General features: G+C 37.0%; 1 protein-coding gene across 4 annotated transcripts in view; it reads right to left on the bottom strand.

Moving 5' to 3' along the window:
- PTPRC (protein tyrosine phosphatase receptor type C) overlaps nucleotides 1-23,073 on the bottom strand; it is a 113,983-nt gene that overhangs the window by 45,200 nt on the left and 45,710 nt on the right. Inside the window, exons 3-10 of one of the 4 annotated variants that reach the window (XM_087424337.1) lie at nucleotides 16,538-16,564; nucleotides 12,706-12,903; nucleotides 10,089-10,229; nucleotides 7,249-7,392; nucleotides 6,494-6,571; nucleotides 4,894-4,920; nucleotides 2,918-3,154; nucleotides 1,073-1,198 (exon numbers count right to left, since the gene is read on the bottom strand). In XM_087424337.1, coding sequence (XP_087280463.1) covers nucleotides 1,073-1,198; nucleotides 2,918-3,154; nucleotides 4,894-4,920; nucleotides 6,494-6,571; nucleotides 7,249-7,392; nucleotides 10,089-10,229; nucleotides 12,706-12,903; nucleotides 16,538-16,564 — 978 coding nt within the window. The remainder of the gene's footprint in view (nucleotides 1-1,072; nucleotides 1,199-2,917; nucleotides 3,155-4,893; nucleotides 4,921-6,493; nucleotides 6,572-7,248; nucleotides 7,393-10,088; nucleotides 10,230-12,705; nucleotides 12,904-16,537; nucleotides 16,565-23,073) is intronic. The other 3 variants (XM_087424339.1, XM_087424338.1, XM_087424340.1) reach the window with 3 other exon arrangements.

Below are 23,073 nucleotides of genomic sequence, written 5' to 3' on the forward strand. Positions count from 1 at the left end.
TGAGTGTGTATGTGTGTCTGTCTGTCTTGCCAAATACAGCCTAGCAGATGGCTTTATGCCAAAGGAGGGAAATTCCACCTCAATAAATTAAAATAAAAAGAAATAAAAAAATCATTAAATCATGAATCATTTAAAAGAAATGTTATTTCAATTATCGCCCCCCCATATGAACCGTAACTCATATTCCTAGAATCACTTACTGTTCTTTTTCCATTTTTCTTTCATCTAAGTGTTCTTGAAGTTGTTTATGAACATTGTTGATGGAGGGCTAACCAAATAAACTCTTGAATCATATCCTATGTGTTTTTCCTTTCATCCTAACAATATGTGTCTCATAATTTTTTATAACACCCTTCTCTGATAATCTCTTCAATAATGCCTTGTGTATAACAGTTGCCAAGAAAAATCTTGTAAATTAATTGACTTTTACTATTTAAAAAATTATTTTTCAGGGAAGTATTTGTCTATTTTGTGAATTTGAGAGGTATAGAGAATACAATGATTTGACTCCCAACATATCAAGGACCAAAAGAGAAAGAGAGAGAGAGAGAAGACAGAGAAAGAAGGAAGGAAGGAAGATAGGAAGGAAGGAGGGAGGGAGGGAAGGAAGGAAGGAAGGAAGGAAGGAAGGAAGGAAGGAAGGAAGGAAGGAAGGAAGGAAGGAAGGAAGGAAGGAAGGGAGAGAGAGAGGGAGGGAGGGAGGGAGGGAGGGGGAGAGAGAGAGAGAGAAAGAGAGAGAGACAGAGAGAGAGAGAGAGAGGGAGGGAGGGAGGGAGGTGGGGAGAGAGAGAGAGAGAAAGAAAGAAAGAAAGAAAGAAAGAGAAAGAAAGAAAGAAAGAAAGAAAGAAAGGAAGGAAGGAAGGAAGGAAGGAAGGAAGAAAGAAAGAAAGGAGGAAAGGAGGAAAGGAGGAAAGAAGGAAAGAAGGAAAGAAGGAAAGAAGGAAAGAAAGGAAAGAAAGGAAAGAAAGGAAAGAAAGGAAAGAAAGGAAGAAAGGAAGAAAGAAAGAAAGAGAAAGAATCTAGAACAACTTCCTGCCACAAAAAAATTCTCTGATCAATGCTATATTCTTACCACATTGAAATTTGTATGCAATTTTATCTTTTTCACAAGTAGCGCCACTTTTGTTCCATTGTAAACAAATAGAGGTATCTGCTTTATCAGCCTCTACACACTCAACTAGTGTAAAATTTTGAGGATCTGTCAAGAAGAAGATATAGAAATAGACTTGATTAATATTTCATAATGTGTGCCATAAGCTCAACTATAGTCATTGAAATTATATTCATGAAATAGAATTTGGCAAGTATTTAGATTACTTTTGAAAAAGTCTAATAACTCTCAGGGTTTGTGTTTCTTGATTATTTAGTTTATCCTTTTTTTCAACCTCACACATTTTGGTAGCATTTCATTTAGAATTTACACCACATTAAAAAAATGGAACCCAAACAAACATCTAGATAAAATTGCATTTTTTTTGCACATTTTAAAACACTAATTCCATTTTGTTTTCTTATTTATATCTTCAATCTTTTCATTTACTCTGATTTTTCATTGAACAATTATTACACAGAGTATGAGGGCTTCCCTCCTGGGGAATGCAATTTTAAAAATTGCCGTTTTCTGTTTTCTTTTTTTTGAGGAAGATTGCCCTGAGCTAACATCTATTGCCAATCTTCCTCAATTTTACCTTTTTTTTTCCCCAAAGCCCCAGTAGATAGTTGTGTGTCATAGCTGTACATCCTTCTAGTTGCTCTATGTGGGACGCAGCCTCAGCATGGCTTGATGAGAGGTGAGTAGGTCTGTGCCCAGGATCCGTCGGAACCAGCGAACCCAGGGCCACTGAAGCAGAGCACCTGAACTTAACCGCTGCACCACTGGGCCGGCCCCTGTCATTTTCTGTTTTTAACTGATAATTTATTTCAGTGATATTTAGAGGAAATGAATAAGTTAAATAGCATTTTTCAAAAAACATCAGACTTTAACCTACTTAAATGTTAATAAATCGATCAATGATCTTGAATTATTAAATGATGCGAGAGATTCAACAAATTTACACAGTCCCCAAATCCCTTTTCCAAAGTGCTTTTTGTTAAGATATTCTTCCCCTGGGGTCGGCTGACACCGTGGTCCCTTCTCTTTCCCAGCAGTAGCTTAGCTGGCTAAACTAGCTTGATTGCCTTAAGTCACTATACACTGTAACGCTCCTTTTTTTTGTGAAAGTACTTTTATTCTTTCCACAGACACCAAATCCTTGACTTTGTGTTTTTCCTCAATATATTCCAGACAGACTTGTATTTAAAAGGAGAAATATGTGCACATATATATATGTACATTTTTTTTTTTTTTGTAAGGAAGACTAGCCTTGAGCTAACATCTGTTGCCAATCTTCCTCTTTTTGCTGAGAAAGATTTGGCCCTGGGCTAACACCTGTGCCCATCTCCCTCTATTTTATACATGGGACACTACCACAGCATGGTTTGAGCGGTGTGTAGCTCTGCACCCGGGATCTGAACCTGCGATCCCCGGCGGCCGAAGCGGAGCACATGAACTTAACCACTACAGCACCGGACCGGCCCCAACACATATATATTTAATGACTTGAATTAAGTAGAGGATAAAAACGAAAGTTTGTGGATAATCACTTATGCACGGTGGGATGAATTATATCCAGTCTAGATGAACCACTCTGTAAAAGAAGTGTAGGGAGGGGGTGAAGGATTAAGACAGAAGTCTGATATGAGTTTATAATTTTCGCTGGGTTAGCAGAGCAGAAAGTTCGCCCACTCATGACCTGCTAACTTCCTTTCCCTCAGCCCTGCTCTCTCACCCGACTGATGCCTCTGACCACTAGAATGCACACCATGAGAAACGGTACCATTTTGGTAAATATACAAATAGAAATCAGTAGACATTTACCTGGTGGTACTACTAACTGTAAACTTTTATGTGGAGTAGAACACGAATCATGAGATATATCAACAGCGAAAATTTCACATTCTTGTAGGCCCTTCAAACTAATTGTATTGTTTACACACGTAATATTTTTATCAGTAGATGCACATTCCACTTCATCACTAACATTTAGTTTTGCATTAAAATAGTTGTTTGTCTTGTCATAATGGTAGTCCACAGAGATTTTTTCATATTTGTCCCCTGAAAGAAAATAAAATCGTGGGGATTATCTTTTTTATTTTTCAGAACAAATAAACTTACATTAAATGCAAACGTCTTAACACATATTTTTGAAAATACCCCCAGGAAAAGAGAAGGAACACATCAGGTGCCTCCATATTATTCTTTTGTAATTCCCTTCACATCACCGCCTTATCAAGGATCCAGCTTGCAGATTTGCATTTGGATGATTATTGGATTAATGTCTGTCTTCCTATCTGGACTGTATATTCACGAGAGCAGAGTCCAGTCTATTTTGATCACCACCATAAATCAAGATCCTCGCATAAAACCTGTCATTAGCAGGTGTCCAATAACTACCTGTTGCATTGATGCACAAATGAATGATACATCTGACAAATTTCTTCTTCTTTCTTTATAATTTCCCTTGCTTTCTAAAATGTAGTTCTTGATTATCTGTTTCTCCAAATATATGGAACATTAATGATTAGAGAGCACAGGCCTCATTATTCCTTTACTTACATGAAATTAGTGATAATAAATCTCCCTGAGCCCCTTTTCTCAGCGCCATCTCACACTTTCACCTTTATTTAAACAAATTCTGTTGACTGGCAAAAATGTCTTTTCAAGTATTAATTTATTCACTCATTTTTAATGCAAAAAAAAAATTCTTAAGCCCTTACTATGTTTAAGACACTGTCCCAAGCACTAGGAATATAGATGATCAGCTTTTGGAAACGTATGGTCTAACGTGGAGAAGACATAGACATGAATTACAGAAGACATGTAAATGCCTAAAATAAGATTATGCACAAAACAATATGGGAGGAAAGAGAGAGAAATCTATTCAGATTGTAGGGACGGGAGAGGCTTTACAGAGGAGCTGGCTCAGGTTGTGGTTTAAAATATGAGCAAGACTTACAAAAATTGATGGGGGTAGGGGTGCTAAGTGAGGATGCGGTGGACTTCCAAGCATAGAGGAAGAAGGAAGGAGTAACACAGAGGTAGGAAGACACATTTGTGTTTACAAAGCTGTAAATAGTTCCATATTACTTAAGTGAAGAGTGTAAGGAGGCAACGATGCAAGAGGAACCTGATCATGAAAAATCATATTAACCAAGCAAACCTATGAAGGCTCATCTTTACACTAAATGTGCGGAGAGCTACCGAAGGCAGGGACTCCAGTGGTGAGATTAACACGTATGGAGGGATAAGCCCTGGCTGTGAAGAAGGATTCTACTTCCACTGGGGAGAGAGGAAGAAAATGGCAAAAGGATGGATATGAAAACTGTTCTCAAGCATCTGCTTTGAGCCAAACCCTGGCAAGACAGAGAGACAGAGACAGGGACAGAGAGACAGAGACAGAGACAGAGAGATTTCTTCTTCTTGATAAGCCTTGAAGATATTATCCATACTTCATCTTAATCATTACACTGAATCCTTGTCCCCCACTCCCAAACAAACTTGGTATCTTTCCATTTTACAAATACCCAAACTGAAGTTAAATGGCCTCAACAAAGTTGTTTAGCTAATAATTATTAATTATTAATCCTGGTACTCAAAACTAGGTCTGAATATAACACCAAAGCTTCTTGCCCCTGAAGGACACTGGCTTTTAATATGTGGAGCTAATCATTGGTGAGAAATTAAAGCCGGTGAGTTTAGCTTGCTAGCAGGTCTGGGAAGCTTGGAATGAAGAAGGAAATAACTAAAGCGCTGTTCTAAAGTGACATATGCTGCCTCTGGGTAAACAAACTTACCACATGATGGCTGACGTGGAGTAGAAGCTGTAACAGAGAAAAAAGAGAACGTAAATTATTAAAATTTCATTTTAGAATTAAAATTCATTTTAGAATTTCATTTTAGAATTAAAATTCATTTTAGAATTTCATTTAATTCTAAAATTCATTTTAGAATTTCATTTAATTCTAAAATTCATTTTAGAATTTCATTTTAGAATTAAAATTCATTTTAGAATTTCATTTAATTCTAAAATTCATTTTAGAATTAAAATTTCATCTCTGCTATAGTCATTTCAGGGAAAGGTGGTTTCAATGTCTCAACTTCATATACTGTAAAGTCTATCAAGTTAGGTTTAACAGATAATGTAGGGTTTGCTGTGCCTAGTACAATATTTTGATCTCAAAACTTTAAAAGCTATAAACTAATGAGGGCCAGCTCCGTGGCTTAGCGGTTAAGTGCGCGCGCTCTGATGCTGGCGGCCCGGGTTCGGATCCCGGGCGCGCCCCAAGGCACCGCTTCTCCATCCAGCGCGAGGCTGAGTCCCACGTACAGCAACTAGAAGGATGTGAACCTATGACATACAACTATCTGCTGGGGCTTTGGGGGGAAAAAAGTGAATAAATAAAATCTTTAAAAAAAAAAAAAAAAAAAAAAAAAGCTATAAACTAATGAGATAGTTCTATAACAAATTTTCATGAATTTACCCAATAAACACGATTGTGATCATAATAATGCTAAGACTTTTTGGTACACATGTAATTATGGTACGGCAACTCAGCTGACTATTCACGAAGCCAAAACCATTTTAAGGGTCCTCATCCCCTTGATTAATCTCAAAATAGATTTACGTAATTATAACCCCTAGAGGGTTCAATTTACACCTTTGTTTAAAAAGAAAAATCAGAAAATGTGCCAAGGCAGCTTCTTTCTCTAGTTTAACTTTTCTAAGCTCTTTGAAGATATACCAGATCCAGGGTAATAAATTGCTCTCTCAACAAATTGAGACATATCTTGCATGAGCATATGTATTTAACTGAAGAATTGGGTAAAAATGTGCTTTGTGGAAGCTAAGAGATCTCTGCTAGTCTGGGCTTTGAGTTGGAAGGATCTGGGGGAGAATGGTGGGCTCACAGGCTCTGTCCTAGCTGACCCACCTACGGATATCGTCAATTGCGCAGACCCCTTATTCCCTGGAGGCCCCTTGCCTTGGCCTCCAGGCCCCACGCTGGGTGCCTGGAGCTCTGCAATCACTCACTTGGAATGGAGATTCCCATTGATAGTACTGGTCTTTCTCATACTAATACCTAAACCCACTCTTAGCGAAAGAAGTCCTAGCATATTTGGTCAATTCTCTGTGCGTTTTCATGAACACACAACTCTTGGGGGATGCTTCTACAACGGTCTGATAGGTTATTGCAGTAACATTATGCCCTGATCTCATCAACTGTTGCACAGCTAAAATAGATAAGTGTTTTTGACTAATGGCCAATCCATGGCCCTTGTGGTTGAACTTCTCAAGGAAAAGAGCCCAGGGTGATCAAATGGAAGACCCTTCTGTGAGCACATCCCAGGCTCACGGTGGTGGTGTGACTGCATGACTGAGGGTAAGGTTGTCACCTGCTGTGGGAGCGGCTGGAGAGGCCGTGACTGTTGCAGGACTCAGAGTGGGTGGTGCAGTGGGCGTATGGTGCAGATCTGCAAGGAAATGAACAGAAGAAGAAAAGTGAATGAGTTTGTCACATTGAGGAGCGAGGGAGAAACTCTTTAGCAAAGATAGTTTCTTAACCAAATCTTTGCTTTAGGAATCCTCCTTTGAATTGATGCTTGCTTTTAAAATAAGAAAGTGAATCAAAGATTTATCTAGAAATGACCCTTTAAGATAACAAATAGTTCAAATAATTTGAACTAACCATTGTATAAGTTGAGAGGAAACTATGCATTCCTTGGAATAATTCCTCCTCAAACTACTCCTTTCCCTTTCAATTACAACTCTCCTTATTTTAATTACTAATAAGGATACTAGTTACTCTTTTGTACTATTCATTGCATACCAGGCTTTTTACATGAGTCCTCACATCCATTCTCTGAAATGATTATATCTATTTTTACGAAGAGAAAACTGACACACAGAAAGTATTAGTAACTTGTGCTAAAGTCAGCTAGAAAGTTTAAAAGACTGAATTTAGTTCAAAACCTATATATATGCCCAGAAAATGGGCATATTTCTTTTGCTTAATTTTTTGTCAATATGTGAAAATTCGTAAAACAAGAAAATTGCAAATAATATTTCATGTGAAATAAGAGCTGCATTAAATTCCAAGTTTCCATTTCTTCATCCATAACCTGAACCACCTCAAGCATCATAGTCAAACCTGAGGAGTTATCTTTGGTGGTGATGTTGGAGATGCGTGAAGGTAAGGCAGCAGAGCTGCTGTGTGCAGGGCTGAGGGTGGCTACTGGTGTCAAAGGTGTGTCTGCAGGGAAGGTGCTGGATGTAATCGTCTCTTCTGGAACACCTGCAATCAGAAAGGCCATCAGCACTGTCATCCATTCCTGCCACACAAGGGCACTGGCCAGTCAGCCAACATAGACGGGATTATGAAAGCCAAGGCTGAGCAACAATCCAGCCCTTCTGCTCTGCCACAATATACACATTCTGCAAAACTGCACAAAAACAGCAAAGTTCATGGGAGAGATAAGTTTAAGGGCAGACAATTCGAAACCTACGCAATTTTGTAACCAGAGCACAAATTTTTTAAGTATTTGGGACCTCGGGAGATAGCTTGGACAGCCCAGCGAGGCCACGCCTCCTGGCTGAAGGCTGCCTTAGGCGATATTGAAAATGCACCAAAGTGACAGAGTGCGGTGCTGGCTTGCTGATGCTGAGACCACAAAGATGGAAGTGGAGCTCTGAGTGTAGAAGGCTGTGTTAAGGTCAGCACAGGAGGAAGTGGACCCTGCCACATGCTGAGAGCCTCGCGTGGGGTGCGCCTCTCTGGGGAGGGATCCCTGGCTGCAGGTGCTTAGTTCTGATTGTCTTAAAATAGTGCTGCATGGGCTCCTGCCTGAGCAGCTGCTGAGCTCAGGGTTTTTTCCTTTCCAGCTGAAGTTTACAACTCTACTTTCACTATGTAGGCTCCCCTAGCCAGGAAAAAACAAAGTGGTTTGGAACTAAAGAACTTCCACCTTATACTGACAGCATTCCCTTATTCTCCAATCTTGTAGGAGCCAATCGGTGTAGAATCAAGTGTTGCAGCTGAAGAAACTGCACATTGAGTTTGGTTAGGACTTTTCAGTGTCGGGCTTCCAAGCACCTAATGTGAGTTCCATCTTCCCGCAGGCACCACACCCAGAATAACAGCACAGGCAATCAAGATTCATTCACTGGGTGCCTATGAGATGACTAGCAGGATGCTAGTTGTCATGGCAAAAGCAAAAGAAACACGAACCAGCCCCTGTTTCTGCTCGTTTGCTTATTTCACTGTCAAGATCCCTGGTGTCTGCAGTTCGATGATAGGAGGTTAGTCCTGCACCTAGAGTCCAATTCTCAGGGCTTCAGCAGCGTGCTGCCTGCACACATGTTCTGAAAATGGCTTTGATGCAAGCACGCAGGCATCCTCCGATTACAATGGGACTGCAGTCCCTCACTTCACACGTTTACGCCATTAGAACTGAAAATGCACCTTCCACAAATTTGAGTTTGGGTTCTCAGCTCAGCCTTCAAAAGCCACTAAACTCCCAAATTTAACTAAACTATCGAATGAATAACATAAACATCAGTTCTTCAGTTCTGGATCCTCAGAGGAGGCTCCAACACAACGAGGGGAAGAGTAGGAAGGGTTTCTTCTAGTCCTTTAAGAAAAGTTTTAGACACAGAATTGGCCCTGGGCAAAGTTTAAAAAACAGCCAGGTTTGTCATTAGCCTTCTTCCACATTCTTCTCGACTCCTCCTGTCACTAGCTCCTCCTCTTCGCCTCTTCCAAGTGCCCCCTGTCCCCATGCTGTTTTGAGCACTCCACACTCACTCTTCCCAAATTCCTGCCTTCCCTCTGCTTATGAACACCACTTTTCTCTGTGCAGGTAATCACAGTGCTGGCTTAGGAGCGGCATTTGCTACTTTAATTAGGTTAATTAATTCTAATGGATTTTTAATTAGTGGAATTAGCCACTGTGAGAGGAAGAATTCTTGATCAGGGCAAAGCAGACCTGTTTGTGTCTTCTTTAGTTATTTTACAGCTATTTCCATCCACCACTATCGAATCTGTGGATTTGCTGAAATCTCCACATCTTTTTACTGCGGTTCCTATGGCAGCTGGAATGGGAGAAGGAGGCAGGACGAGGAGGCAGCTCTGTCCCCAGCTGTTTCAAGTTTGTAGATTGCCTTAATGACTTATATGCCAAAATAACAGTTTTAATACTTCACAATAATAATTATTCTATTTGATATGTTTGTCTTCCATGTTTGATTCACACCTAAAGCAAGGCCAATTCAGCGCCAGCTCTGTGGGCTTCCCCATCCATATCTTCAACTCTCAGGCATTCAGGTCACTAAATTTATATATGGGGCTATGTAGATTTGTAACCTGAGAAACATACTGTTTTTCAGGATAAAAAGGGCACCATGAAGTGATTTAGACACTGATTTTGGAAAGACTATGATTTTTATAAATACAGAGATGCTAAGCTGAAAGAATCTTGATGTCTGAATGGGGAATATGAGCATCTATTTCTTCTTTCTCACTCTTTTAAAAAACAATTTAATCGTGGTTACAATTTCTCAGTGCCCTTCATTGACCATGGGAGTCATCTACTCGTCATTGTTTTGTTCATTGGTAGGAAGTCTTTAAGTAAAGATTCATGTATATTATTCTTTATTACTAGCAAAAAGAAGTTTTTGCTGGGCAATATTTGCCCAAAATATAAAGAAACATAGAGAACCCTGAATCACAGAGAACCCTGAATCACAGTTTCCTCCGAAACAGATTTTTCCTGTGTTCTCATAATGCTGGTTCTTTATTATTTCATCTCTATGATAAGGATCTTTGTTATGTGGCCTCATAGACTAAAGGTAACCATGAAAGTATGAAATTCCAGATTCATCAACCAGCAAGTGCTACACGGTGAACACTGGTTGGATTCCCTCACACTGCTCTTAAACACAGCAGTTGTCATGCACTCTTCATATCTGCACAAGACTTAAGGACCCGCCAACCTGGTGTGTCATTCCTGCCCGGAGCAGGGGTGCGTGGGAGAGCGGCAGCCTGGCTGCTGAGTGTCTGAGTGTCAGATCCGGCAGAGGACGCCTGCAAGGCTGCGTGCGTGGAAAGGTGAGGCGTCGGTGATGTTGTGACACCTAAGGTGAGAAAGCGAGAGCATGTCATCAACATTTCCTCACTGCAGACGGAAAATCCAAATACTAGGAGGTTATAAGGAGAAAACTGCTATTATAGTTTAGCAAACTGCGAAATGACCCCATCTATTAACACGTGCATCTGCCCGTCTTTAAGTTCCCTGATGGGAAGGTGGCACCTGAGTTCTCCGTGTACATCCCAGGACGCTCCCTGGGCTGGATGCAGCCACGGACGACTCAGGCTTCCAGGTGGCTTTTTGGACTTCCAAGTCACTATGAGCTTTTTGAATTCTCCATCAACTCGCCAAACTGAAAGTTGGGACCTTTCTTTGTAAGCAGAATAAGAAAAGAATCCCCCAATATACAGGGTCTTACAAATCACAACGAAAAGAAGAAATAGAAAAATGGACAAGAGATGTAACACACATCCATCTAGTCCATACAGCGGCCAGAAAGTACACGCAAAGAAGTTCATCATTATGAAAAATGTTTAAATGTAAATCAAAATGAAATATTTCTAGCTATTATACTGGCAGAGTTTTAAAAGATTGTTAATATCCAGTGCCAGAAAAGATGTGGGTACACAGCTGCATGCTCACACACACACTCACAGAATCATATGCCTAGAGTCTTTAGGATATACAACCGCGGTTAAAATGGTATCTTTAAGGAGAAGGATTAGGGGAGATAGTATTTCATTGTGTGTTTCATTGTGTGTGTAAAGTACATATAAAGTATATATATATACTTTATATGTATATATTTTTATATGTATATTTTTTATAAATATTACATAATTACATTTAATGTTACACATGTGGATGCTTGTTGTAATCATTTTCAAAAAAAGAACAATTTTGAAATGGTGCATATTCTATTGTTAGAAAATGGATTAAAGGATTTTTTCACCTACATATATAAGCAAGAAAAATTTGATTGAATTCCACAATATAAATCAATCATAAACATAGATTAAATAACACATATAGGTTTTATCTCAGTAAATAACTGAAATATCACCTGATAGCAAGATTATTTTCTAGAAAATAAAATGTGCTTTTTTATTTGAAAGCACAAGAAACTTTCCAAGCTAATTTCACCATCAGTATTATTGCGCCAGAGCAAGTCAGTATTTTTAAATTATTCATCCTTATTTCCAGTCCACTCCATTTTAAACCTTTTTTCCTCCCATTTTGCTTCATATGTAAATCTCTGGCTTTAATGTTTCCAGGGGAAAAAATTGGTGACAATAAAAAGGTAGGAATGTTGTATGTATGTGTTTGTGTATACGAAGTGAAACGTGGAGCCTTTGAAATGGGAAACTTCGTGTGACATTACTCAGTCAGTAAAAAGGTTGAGCATGAAATGTTCTACCCAGCCATCCACACCCTCATCTTCACATTCTTTTTGTTAAAACTGCTGGAAAAGAATTCAAATGCTTGCAATGCTTAGATGGGTCCTAGCCACTACTCTGCTATGGCCGCAGGGAAAAGTGGAGTAAAGATTAAATACACAGTGCTGTACTCAATATAAGAAGGCACTGAACACTTATTTAACTGCTTAATACAGCCAATAAACTTCAGCAGTGTAGTACTCAAAACACTGCAGTGTACCAGAAACAAAATTTCTATGATGATGTTATATATGCTTGAGTTTCAAACTAAGATTAATGGCATTGTTAAACAAATTGCTTCGTTTCTTTAATGAGCATGTCTATAAACCGGTTTGCCTCAGAAAATGGCCACATAGCACACTATTTCAGAAAAGGCATAAACAACCCTCATTATAGTTGATTTACGTACCGAATACACTGGGAGACCCAACGTTAAACATAGAATGTGCACTAAGGAGCATCAGTGGTCTTCCCTGGCAAAAATACCCCCACATCACTGATATTTTGCTATGAACATGGCCACATTACCTTCAATTCCACCATTAGGACTCACAATCTTGATTAATTAATTTTTTTAAAATAATGCAAATATCCCTGGAAGAAATCCAAATAACAAAGCTGGCTTATTAATCCTCAGTGTGTTTTTTTAAAAAGTAAATGTTCTATCTCTAATAATTTTCTGATATTGAGAATCTGGAATTGAACAAAGAAAGATTCTGCTTTGGGGTACAGCCAGGGAGAACAAGACTGACAAAGCCCTGAAGTAGGGACTTGTGACCTGTCCAGGGCTACGGGGGACCTCAGTGAGCAGGCACCGGGAGGATGGCGCAGCGTGTGGAGCTCAGCGGAGAAACGGACTTCCCTCTCTCCCTCCCCCTCTCCCTCCCAACACTCACTCATTACTGTGGTCAGCCAGTATTTCATCAACACCTAGATGTCCCACATTTTATACACTCTAACAAAATCACATACATAGAAACTGAATACATGATGTAGTTAAAGAAAAACTATTCTAATAACTTTAGAATTAACCAAAAAAAGACAAGTTTTCCTAAACCCCATTTCAGGTAACATATCCGTGCCAACCTGTCAAAGCAGGAGCACTAGCATTATCCAGAGAGATCAGCAACACTTCAGCTGAGGTGCTGCCTGGGCTAGGAAGACGTGTGGTCTCTGAGGAGTCATTTCCTCTTTCAGAGATGCTTGTGGGTGAGAATGCAGTGGTGCGAGCGGGCGAGGGGTCACTTGGAGGCATACCAACGGCCTCTTCTGTTGCGTTCAGTCCTGTTATGTTTATGGGAGATGGAAGAAGGAAAAAATAAATATGTGAATCATATCCTGAGACGTATACTCATCTGAGTTTACTAACTCCCAGATCATTATGGTGTGTATATAAATATATATACATATACATGTGTGTACATACACACAGCACACACATATGCTATATGGTACATAAACGTGCACAGTGTGTGTATATATATTTGTAAATGCACATACGTATACACACGTCCATATATACCAATATAGACGTATACAGAGATACAGATATAATATATAGACTTAGATATAAAATGAGCTACAGAACAGTGGCTAAAGATAAAAATGGGGAAATGAAGTTGAAAGCCGCTGTACTCTGCCCTCTTCCCATTCAGTTACTGAATTATCAACTGTCCAAGGCAATTAGGTTCAGAAGGATGAAGCACAATGTATAAAGATGATTAAAAGAAATTGTATAAGACTTATCAATGAAGAAAAGAGTAAAGAAAGATAAAGTCAAAAGGGGATTATTAGGAGGGCTAGGGTTCCAGGAGAAAAAAAATAGAAGACAAAGGTTCTAGATAAACACTGAATTTTTTTTTACTAAATCAAACTCAAACAAAGCAGAGACTGGATAAAAGACTAGAAAACAAAATTCATAAACAGCTGTACAGATGATCCAAGGCTACCAAGATGTTTTCAACTTCATGATAACAAAAGAAACACAATCTGAGATATTGAGATCACATTTTCCGCAGTTTCAATTCACTTTAGAAAGAAGAAAAATGTGATGAGATGGTGGTGAAACAGGTACACGCACCCCTGACGTGAGCGCACAAATGGTAAAAGTTTCCGCAGAGCAGATTAGCACCATGCATTAAAGGCCTTTAAATTTTTTTCTGTTCTCTTACTCAGAAAGTGTATTTTTTAATAAAAGAATGAGAAAATACACCAAAATTGTTTTTTAAAAACCGAAAGCACATTGTAATCTCTGGATATTGGAATTATAGAGGTGTCTTTTTTATAAATTTTCTATGTTTAACATATATTTAGTTCTATGAATAGCAAAATTTATGTTCGATATTTAATGAAAAAAATGAGTTATATCACACAAGTGTTTTAATTAGTTCGGTTCAACAAGGTTAGGTAAGGGGGAAAGGTGCAAATACAGGAAGAGGAAGAGAATGGGAGAAACCAGAAAAGGAGTAGAGATGATAAGACAGGATAGAATTAGGAACTGAGTGGAAAGATCACTGACTAGGGAATTAAGAAAATGGAAATAGAAATGACACAAAGTCCTATCTTCATTGATTAACGTCGAAGGTAAAGTGAAATTAGTCTTTACTAACTACAGATAAAAACCCTCTGAACCACATTGAACTACCCCAGTGGCAGTGCACATGAAATACTGCAGGACTGTTCTGTGACGACAGAAAGCTGAAGGGATAGTACAGATGTTATATGTGTTATTTTCCAAAGGAAATTTTCCATCTCTAAAATTTCATAACCTAATAACTCACAGATAAATATTTTTACTAACAAACTTCCACCCATAATTACATGCCAACCTATCCTATTAAGTAAGAAGCAAGTAGCTACTTCTTGTCTCCAGTGTGAAATCATAAATCTAAATTTAGTATTGTCTCATCTGCTATATGTTGAATAAAAGGAGAGGAGGAGGGAAAGGGAAAAGACAGGAGGAAGAGAGGGAAGAAGGAGGGGAAAAAGAAGATGGAAGGGGGGAGGGAGGAGCTTAAAATTCTGTCCAATAATCATCAATTCACTTTCATCATTATAGCCTTGCCAACATTAGTCTGTTGTTTTTGGGTTAAACTAACATTGGTGTTGGCAGAGTTCCAATGATCTCTTTTGCTTTGAGAGAAATGTTTGCAACATTCTCCCTTTATTACCCACTCCCACTCTTTTGTTAGATTTGAATCACAAAGAGACTAGAAGGAAAATCACTCCAAATACCTCACACAAGAGTGCTATATACTATTTTGGGGAGTAACATTCCTAAAGATTACTTCTGGTCCAGCAAATTCAGTCCAGGGTGTGTGAAGACAGGGTATTTGGAGAGCTACCCTCCGACCTAGAAGCCTTAATATCCTTGCACAAATCTTAATCTCGGTGCACATTCTCTAGTTTCATAATTAAGAATTTAATTTAGGATTAGAAAACGTATTTCCATTGTCGATTCTACATTGTCCCTATACCCCTACTTTGGAGACACTACTGGTTTCCGCAGATTATATTCATGTTGGCAATATTTGGGAGAGACCATTTGCATTTGCATTTTGAGTCACTGTTTTAACTTACCTGGTTTTATCATTTGGAGGCTTGTTACAATAGAGTTAATGCAGAGATAATGAACACTCTCAATAAGGTGATGAGTCAGCTACGATGTTAAACATTCACTCCCCAATTCACCCCAATCCCATCCCCCTCCTGCAAAAATAACCAGTTCATATGGTAGAGACGAACTCACTCTTCTGCAAAAAATGGAGGTGCTAAGTTGCTTGTGAGTAGGTGGTATAAACCAATCACAATTTGCTATGCATTAATGACTTTCATATATTTATAAATGGCACACTATAAAACTACAAAATTCTAATATTAGATCTTTTAAAAAATAAGAGAATATGCTTCTTATGCAGATTCAGGAGCATATTGTTAAGATTTGCATAGTTCTTTGCTTCCATAGTTTGGAATGAATTTCCATTTAATTACAAAAATAATTCCTGTAATAACCCAATTCTCAGAACATTTCAAATTTGCCTTATTAGAACTGTGCATTATAACTATTAAATCAGAATTGTCTAAATAGCTTTACTTACGTTCTTAATGTTTACTGTTAACCAAATGATTAATCAGGAAATCAACAGTACATTTTCAACAACAATAACATTTAAGTGATATAATTTATTTTTAACCTGATGCAATCTATTTTTTCCCTTATTTGCATTAATATATATGAATTTAATTTCTGCATTTTCATTTCTTAAATTTAATTTGTCCAGGATTAGGACACTTGTTAAGACTATTAATTCAGTTGTGACAGTAGAATTTGGAAATGATTATTACAAAATATCTTAATAGTCTCAAAGTTTTTCTCTTGGAGCAATATATATATATAGTAATATTTATAAATATACAATATATATAAATATGTGTAAATATATTTATATAAATACATATTTAAATAATATAGAAATATTATTAAATAATATATTAAATATAAATATATTTAATGTAAATATATATAGTTATATTTAGAATTCTAATTTCTCAGATAATTCCTTAACCCATTTTTGAACTCTAAAGTTTTGTGATCTAATTTACATTGACTTATTTGTAATGTTAAAATTTTAAAAGAAATAGGAATCCTGCCATGTGATTTACAGTCAAGTTTAAGAGTAGCTATAATTTATAGACAATAATACATACACAAATAATAATATGTTCAGGTAATTATCAAACTTTTATCTTATAAACAGTAATATTAAGAACAAGAGAATGTCAAGAACCATTCATGATTATAAGGTTTGCCTTCTCAAAATGATTTCACTAGATAATAATAGAAAATTCTATCAACATTAAATATATAAACTTTGCAACAAATTAATAAAATAAGTAAAATGCAAACATTAATTCTTACCAGGAGAGGGAGAATTTTGGGCTTGTCCTGCAAAAAGAAAAACAAACGTCTCTTAGAAAGTTTCAAATTTCCTACATACGTATGTAAATATAAGTTAGATTTATGTATACACATCATATCTATGTTAGTTAACATTCACAAAATGGCCATTTTCAGTACATTTTACCCTAATGAAACTATATTCCTCCTCTTAATGTTATATTTACAAAGCCCAAGTGTGTTGAAACTATGCTATTGGTTTTTGAATTCCCAGATAAAATAAGAAAAATAATAGAACAAAGGAGAGCTATTGGAATTAATTTCCAGCCTGCAAAAGACTTTGGAAAGTTTTCCCAAATGCATTCATTTATTTAAAAAATGATTGTTTATTGGGTACCCACTATGTGCTAGACATTATGCCATATTCTAGGGATGTAATATGATCAAGATATAGAAATTCCCTGCCCCCAGTGAGCCCAGCTCAGTGTGAGATATAGACAAAATAAATAAATAAATAAATAAGCCATAGAGTGTGATGCCAGAATGTGCTGTAGAAGCACATAAAAGGACCACCTGATTTAGACTTCCAGGATGGTGGCTGGCCGATGGAGGACGTGGTAGAAAGGGTTTCTTGGATACATTTAAGCTGTGACCTAAAGGATTATGGACAGCCAGCTTAGTTCTAGAGGAACAAGAAGTTCGGATTTAGCCTGCAGCTTTAGACAGTGATTGGAGCGAGGTGTTTAAGGGGAGGTCTGGTAGAGAAGCATTTCAATTTTAGATCACCCTTGTTGTGAAATAGAAAAAAGATTATGAGAAGGCTAAGCTGCAGACAGGAAGACTGGGCAACTAAAAGGAAAGCGTATGAGAGCAATGACATCCTACATGAGGAAAATAGTACCAAAAAAAAAAAAAAAGTCCATGAAGCACTTAGGAAGTAGTTATCAAGACTCTGTAAATGTTTGGAAGTGAGGAAGGTGGAGAATGAGTAATAAATAAGGAAAATATTCAAGTTGATAGTTACACTGCTAGTAAGTTGCAGTAGATAGATTGTGGGAGCTTTCAGCAGCAGAAGAAAGAAAAGCAGATGAGAGAGGAGAAATTGATATGCTTGAGACATCCGTGTAAAAATGTTCAGTGGCATTTGGCTGTAGCGGTTGGTAGCTCAGGATATCCATCTAGGCTGAAGCTATAGATCAGCATATAGATGGAGATTGCAGCTATGGAGGTGAAGGAGAATCCCCAAGTTATAAAAAAGAGGAGCGCCCAGGATAGAACTCTGAAGTTAAATAAATATTTAAGGAGAGCGCCAGCAAAGGTGACCTAATTTTCTACAGAGGAGGGAAGCTGAAGTCCACAAGAGTTAAGAGTAGAGGGTGTTTCAAGAAGGAAATGATTGAGTCACATAAGATGAGGACTAACACGGGTCAATTGGATTTATCATCTGGCTCTGTGGGATGTTGGAAAGGCCACTTTTATTGGTGTGAGAGGAGCTGGATTCCAGTGGAGTGAGACATATTTTCACCCCCCATCTTAGTAAATGACTATTAAAAAGATCATAAAGTTCTTTCCCAAATGACAGGCAAATGATGTTGTGAAAGGGAATCAAGCTCAGATGGAAGAATGGCTAGTATCTAAGGTAGCTTCCTGCCTTGAGATCTTATTTTCTGAGGACAAACTAATCTGAAAAAATTTTCTCCCTTCAGAGGCTCCATCAGAGGCATATGAGCCAGTATTCTTCAACGACATTTCTTGGTTTATTCCTTGAAATAAAATGTATTATTTGTATTATTATATAATATGTAAATGTGTGTAATTATTAAAATATGTATAAAATATTTTTATATTTTCTTATTTTAATTCTCTACTTTTTCTTAATCATTCAACCTTAAGTATTGTTTTTAATTTACATTATTTGCATCTTTGTCCCTCCTCTTGTTTAGTCAGTTTTTATCTTTCTAGCCCATATAAAATAACATTTTTACTTTGTATTTTATTTTTAGTTTTCTGTTACTAGTTTTCCCTCTCCTCTCATTTATTCTTATTTCCTGCTAAATTAACTTCTTAGACTTGTGGTGATTTGCAAAAGAAGTAATAAGAAAAATAAAATACTAGTATAGCAGTAACTAACAGCTCTTGTCTCTTAAGTGAAAGGAAAAAAACCCTCATGGTAATTGTTTGGTAAATAATTTAGCATATTGTCACATTCAAAATCTTCAAGTTGGTTTGAGTGTACGAACACATTTCATATAATACACTCTCCTCTTTATCTGAGAAATATACAAGCTTTTAAATATCTAAAAGTATTTTGATATGCCTTTTCTCAATATAAACATCAAATTCCTTGGAACTTTGAACAAGTCAATTCGATTCAGTTAGATTCAAGAAATATTTACTGGTTTGCTGGCATACTACTAGGTGCTAGGTTTGAACATTATAAAGGCATGGTCCTTTGCCCTGGAAAAGCTTATATAACCCATAAGATAGATATTTTATATATATATATATATATATATATATATATATATATATATATAATCTCCAGTGGTCTGCAAAGACATTTAAGTCATAGATATACCTGATTACAACCAATAATTAAAATTCCTTCCATCTGAGATCAGCAAGAATCACATAACAAAATGAGGAGGAGGAGGAAGAGAGGCAGCTGCAGATCTTGCATATAAGTGGTCGATAAGTAATTGTTGAATGATGCTGAGCATGAGTAAATGAAGGGAGAACTCAGACAGACCTGATGACACAGCTTTGGGAGAAGAGCCAAGAGCAAGCTTTATAGACCATGACAAGGAGATGGAATTTTTTCCTGTGCATGATGGAAACCACTGGATCAATGAATATAGAGGAGAAATCAAACAGTAGATTTGATGACAGAGAAAAGAGGACTCTCAATGTTACCTGTACCAGCTCCATCATTAATTCCACAGACCACTGTACTCTACTGTTCTGATTTATTAGCTTGTTGCCACCAAAATATGTAGCACAAATGTTATAGATCATTTTATAAAAAGAATTATAATTTGTCACATATTTACCATGGAAATGAAAAAAGGAATGCTGAGACAGTAAGGACACTATTTCTTTTTAATATAATAACTATGAATACTAGAGTAAACATGCTAGAAATGTTTCCAACCAGTAGACTATTCGTTGGGCCACAGCCATATTTAATGCCTCAGAGATATCAATTTAATTCCAATTGGTTCAAAAGCACTGAAGTTTTTTAAAGGAAATATATGATGCACAGTATTTTAATCTAAGTTTTGAAAAGGAGGGCAAGGTAAATTACCAAAATGGAGAAGACAATTTCTAGAGATTTATCTTTTTTAAAGAATAATTCAGAAATGATATTTTATCATTAATTGCTAATATTTATTGAGTGTTTCCTGGGTGCCAGACACTATATTAAGCCCTCTGCTTGTATTTTCTCTCTTAAGCATCACAGCAACCCTAAGGAGCTTAAAGAAGTCAAGTGTCTTGGCCAAGTTCACAAAACTAGTATGAGCTAGCCCAGGCTTGAGCCCGAGGCTGTCTGACTCTGCAGGCCATGTTCCCAACCCTCAGGCATCCGCTTTCCTCATTAACTTGTTCCCATTGCCTTGCCTCTCCATCTCACCGCTCACTGTGGAAATTCTTTTGGCCAGTGTTTTGGGTTTCATAGAGATTGGTGTTTATTAAAAGCTCATAAGCTAAGTAAAAAAGCATCTTAATCAGGATTGGACTACAGAGTATAAGACTAATAGCACTACAAATGCTACAGTAAACTTGACCCCAAATATAGACATTCAGATTAAATTATAGTCTGCTGAGTGAACGCTCTGTGTATGGTACAGAGGAATAGTAGAAAAAATTCAGAAGTGTGTCATTTAAATTTACTACAGAATATTATTTTGACAGGAAAGTCAACCAAACTACAGTAACATCAAACAAAAGTATTACAACTCACAGACCTCTTGTTTAGCTGTGAAGAGGCTTCTGGAGCTTGGGAACAGAGTAGTAACATATCTATATGTCTATATCTATCTATTTCTGGTCTAATCATGGCCTCATATTCAATATTGCCCCAAATCCTTTAATCTTCAATGCAACAAAACGTAGCATCCATAGAACACAACATAATATCTAAAGATCAGTCACATCAATCACATTTTCCTTTCTTCTGTGTTCATGCTTACTTCTCATAAAGGCTTCTCAAACTGACTATGCATTTACTTTGTACCTATTTATCTCAAAATCTGATTCTAAATTCCTCCACTGAGTGATTTTTAGGCTATATTGAAACACTGTATCTTATGTTTTATTTCATTTTCTTTATAGAGTATTTCATACACACACACAGCCTTTTATCTTTTTGAAAGAAAATTCCAAGCCTTCAGCATCACATGCTCAGTGTAAGACTAAAATTGCTTGTTTTCATGGTCACAAAATCCCTATCAGAGATTTTCAGTCCCTGTAACACTTTTAATCAACACAATAGATCACATGGAAATTATTTTGACACAAAAAATCTGGTAGAAGCACTCTAAAATAAAATTTAAAAAATTCAAGCTGCTCCGAAATTTAAGCCAACGTCCTTAAGAAAATATTCAGGAACTACAGCAATGCAACTTGAAACGACACTAATTTCAATAAGCCACATCTACCACATTACATAAATTTTAAAAAATGTTTCACTTACTTTTTAAAATATCAAAAAAATTAACTACAAATATCAAAGTAAGAACACATATAAAGGCAACCTACATGAAATAGCCTAGTTAAAAATCTAACTATATCTAAAGAACAAATCCCCGCAGAAAGTCATCTAATGACTTTTACATAAATGTAAGCAGTATGCTAACAAATACTTCTATGGAGACTGTCTCTACCTAAGAGATAAAGTAGAGGATAGGCGAGTTACTTAAGTGTTTAGAGGAGACAGTACTAGCGAATGTCTGCAATAATTTGTCAGTGTCTCATCACATTCTGCAATTCTTAGGTTATATGAGCAATGCTTCAATTGTCTGTTGCATTTCATGTACGCAGACGTTATCAAAATCATAGAGAGGACTGTGCTGAATCCTCATTGCTAAACAAGACCTGATAAGATTGAGTGTATCAGATATGTAATAATTTCACGACCTCCCCATTTGGCTGCAGTATATAGTCAGAGAGATCTGCTGGGCCAGTGCAAAGCAGAAGACCTAACGTGCTTGCCCTATGTAGACAGCCCAGCAATCTTTTTACCCTAGTTCATGTATTACTTAAAAGCAGCCATATACTGTGAGCAGAGTCAAATAGACCTGGAAAAAGCAAATAAAACATCAGCATAAAGTACTTAATAAAACAATAAATAGTGTGCAATAAATACCTATTTAATATTAGGAAAGTATATTCATATAAACAGCACTACCATATATGTAAACATTATATATGAACAATGCTGGGAGGGTATGGAAAATAGGTAAAGAAAAATATGTGAAATAGCAGTGGGAATTAAGAGGGTGCATGTATAGGTGTGTGACAATAAAGACAACGCATCAGTGTTTCTAAAAGTATGAACTGTGGTGAGCTCTCAAGTTCTATAAGCACATCTAGTGAACATAATAAAACAGAGCACAGTAATATACTTAGGTTTCTACATATTATCCTCTGATTTTACTCTTCTGAAGACAACATTTTCTATTTTTTTGGCGTAAATGCCTGTGTTTTCATTATTTCAAGCAAAGGAACACTTAGAAATATTCCAGTAGGTGGCACTATGGCACCAACAATCTGTAAATCATTAAACCTAGCACTCTTTTCCCGTTATAATCCTGTTGTGAATCACCAGTGGAATTGACTAGGTACGTTAAACAGATGAAGATGTAGATAACAGAGCACTTGATCTTCAAAGCTGTGTTAGTCTAACATGTGTATTGTTACTGAGTTTACCTTTCCCAATATGTTTCTTTTACAACTCAAAATGTTTAAGTGATCGCAAATCAAAGTTACCTTGAAGTCACACCCCCTAAGTCCCTGATCAGAGATTTCAGCAAAAACTAGAAATCAACTGAGTGAAAATGACATTTCAAAAGACATACTTGGGCTTCAAATACTACCCGTTCCCACACCACCCCCACAAAAAGACGTGGAATGCCATTTCCAAAGGGATTTAAACCTGTCTAGTTCCACAAGTCTAAGGAAAGAACAAGGACAGAGAGTGAAATAGAATAGATGAAATAAATACTTATTCTCAGCATCTGCCCTAAAATGAACAGTGGCGTGTTTTGAAGGGTGAGAATGCATCCCTGACCTCTATAAGCACAAAGGCCGTACAAAAGTGGAATAAGCAAATCAAGACAAAAAGTAAGGGTCAGCTAAAACAGATATGCATGGTTTTCCACGCTTAGTAAGGCATGTAATAATACAGCAGGTAAATAAAATAAAAAGATTCTACTTTTACTTACTCTGTAAACCTGATATATGATCCACAGATAGCAAATCCAACAAATCATGTCAAATTAATAAGTATTTATGCAGTACACACTCCGTGCAAGTGACAAACAAGGTTTATCTGGATT

The sequence above is a fragment of the Ceratotherium simum genome, chromosome 36 (assembly GCF_057802395.1).
Source record: "Ceratotherium simum simum isolate JZ-2026a chromosome 36, ASM5780239v1, whole genome shotgun sequence".
Taxonomy (NCBI): Eukaryota; Metazoa; Chordata; class Mammalia; order Perissodactyla; family Rhinocerotidae; genus Ceratotherium; species Ceratotherium simum.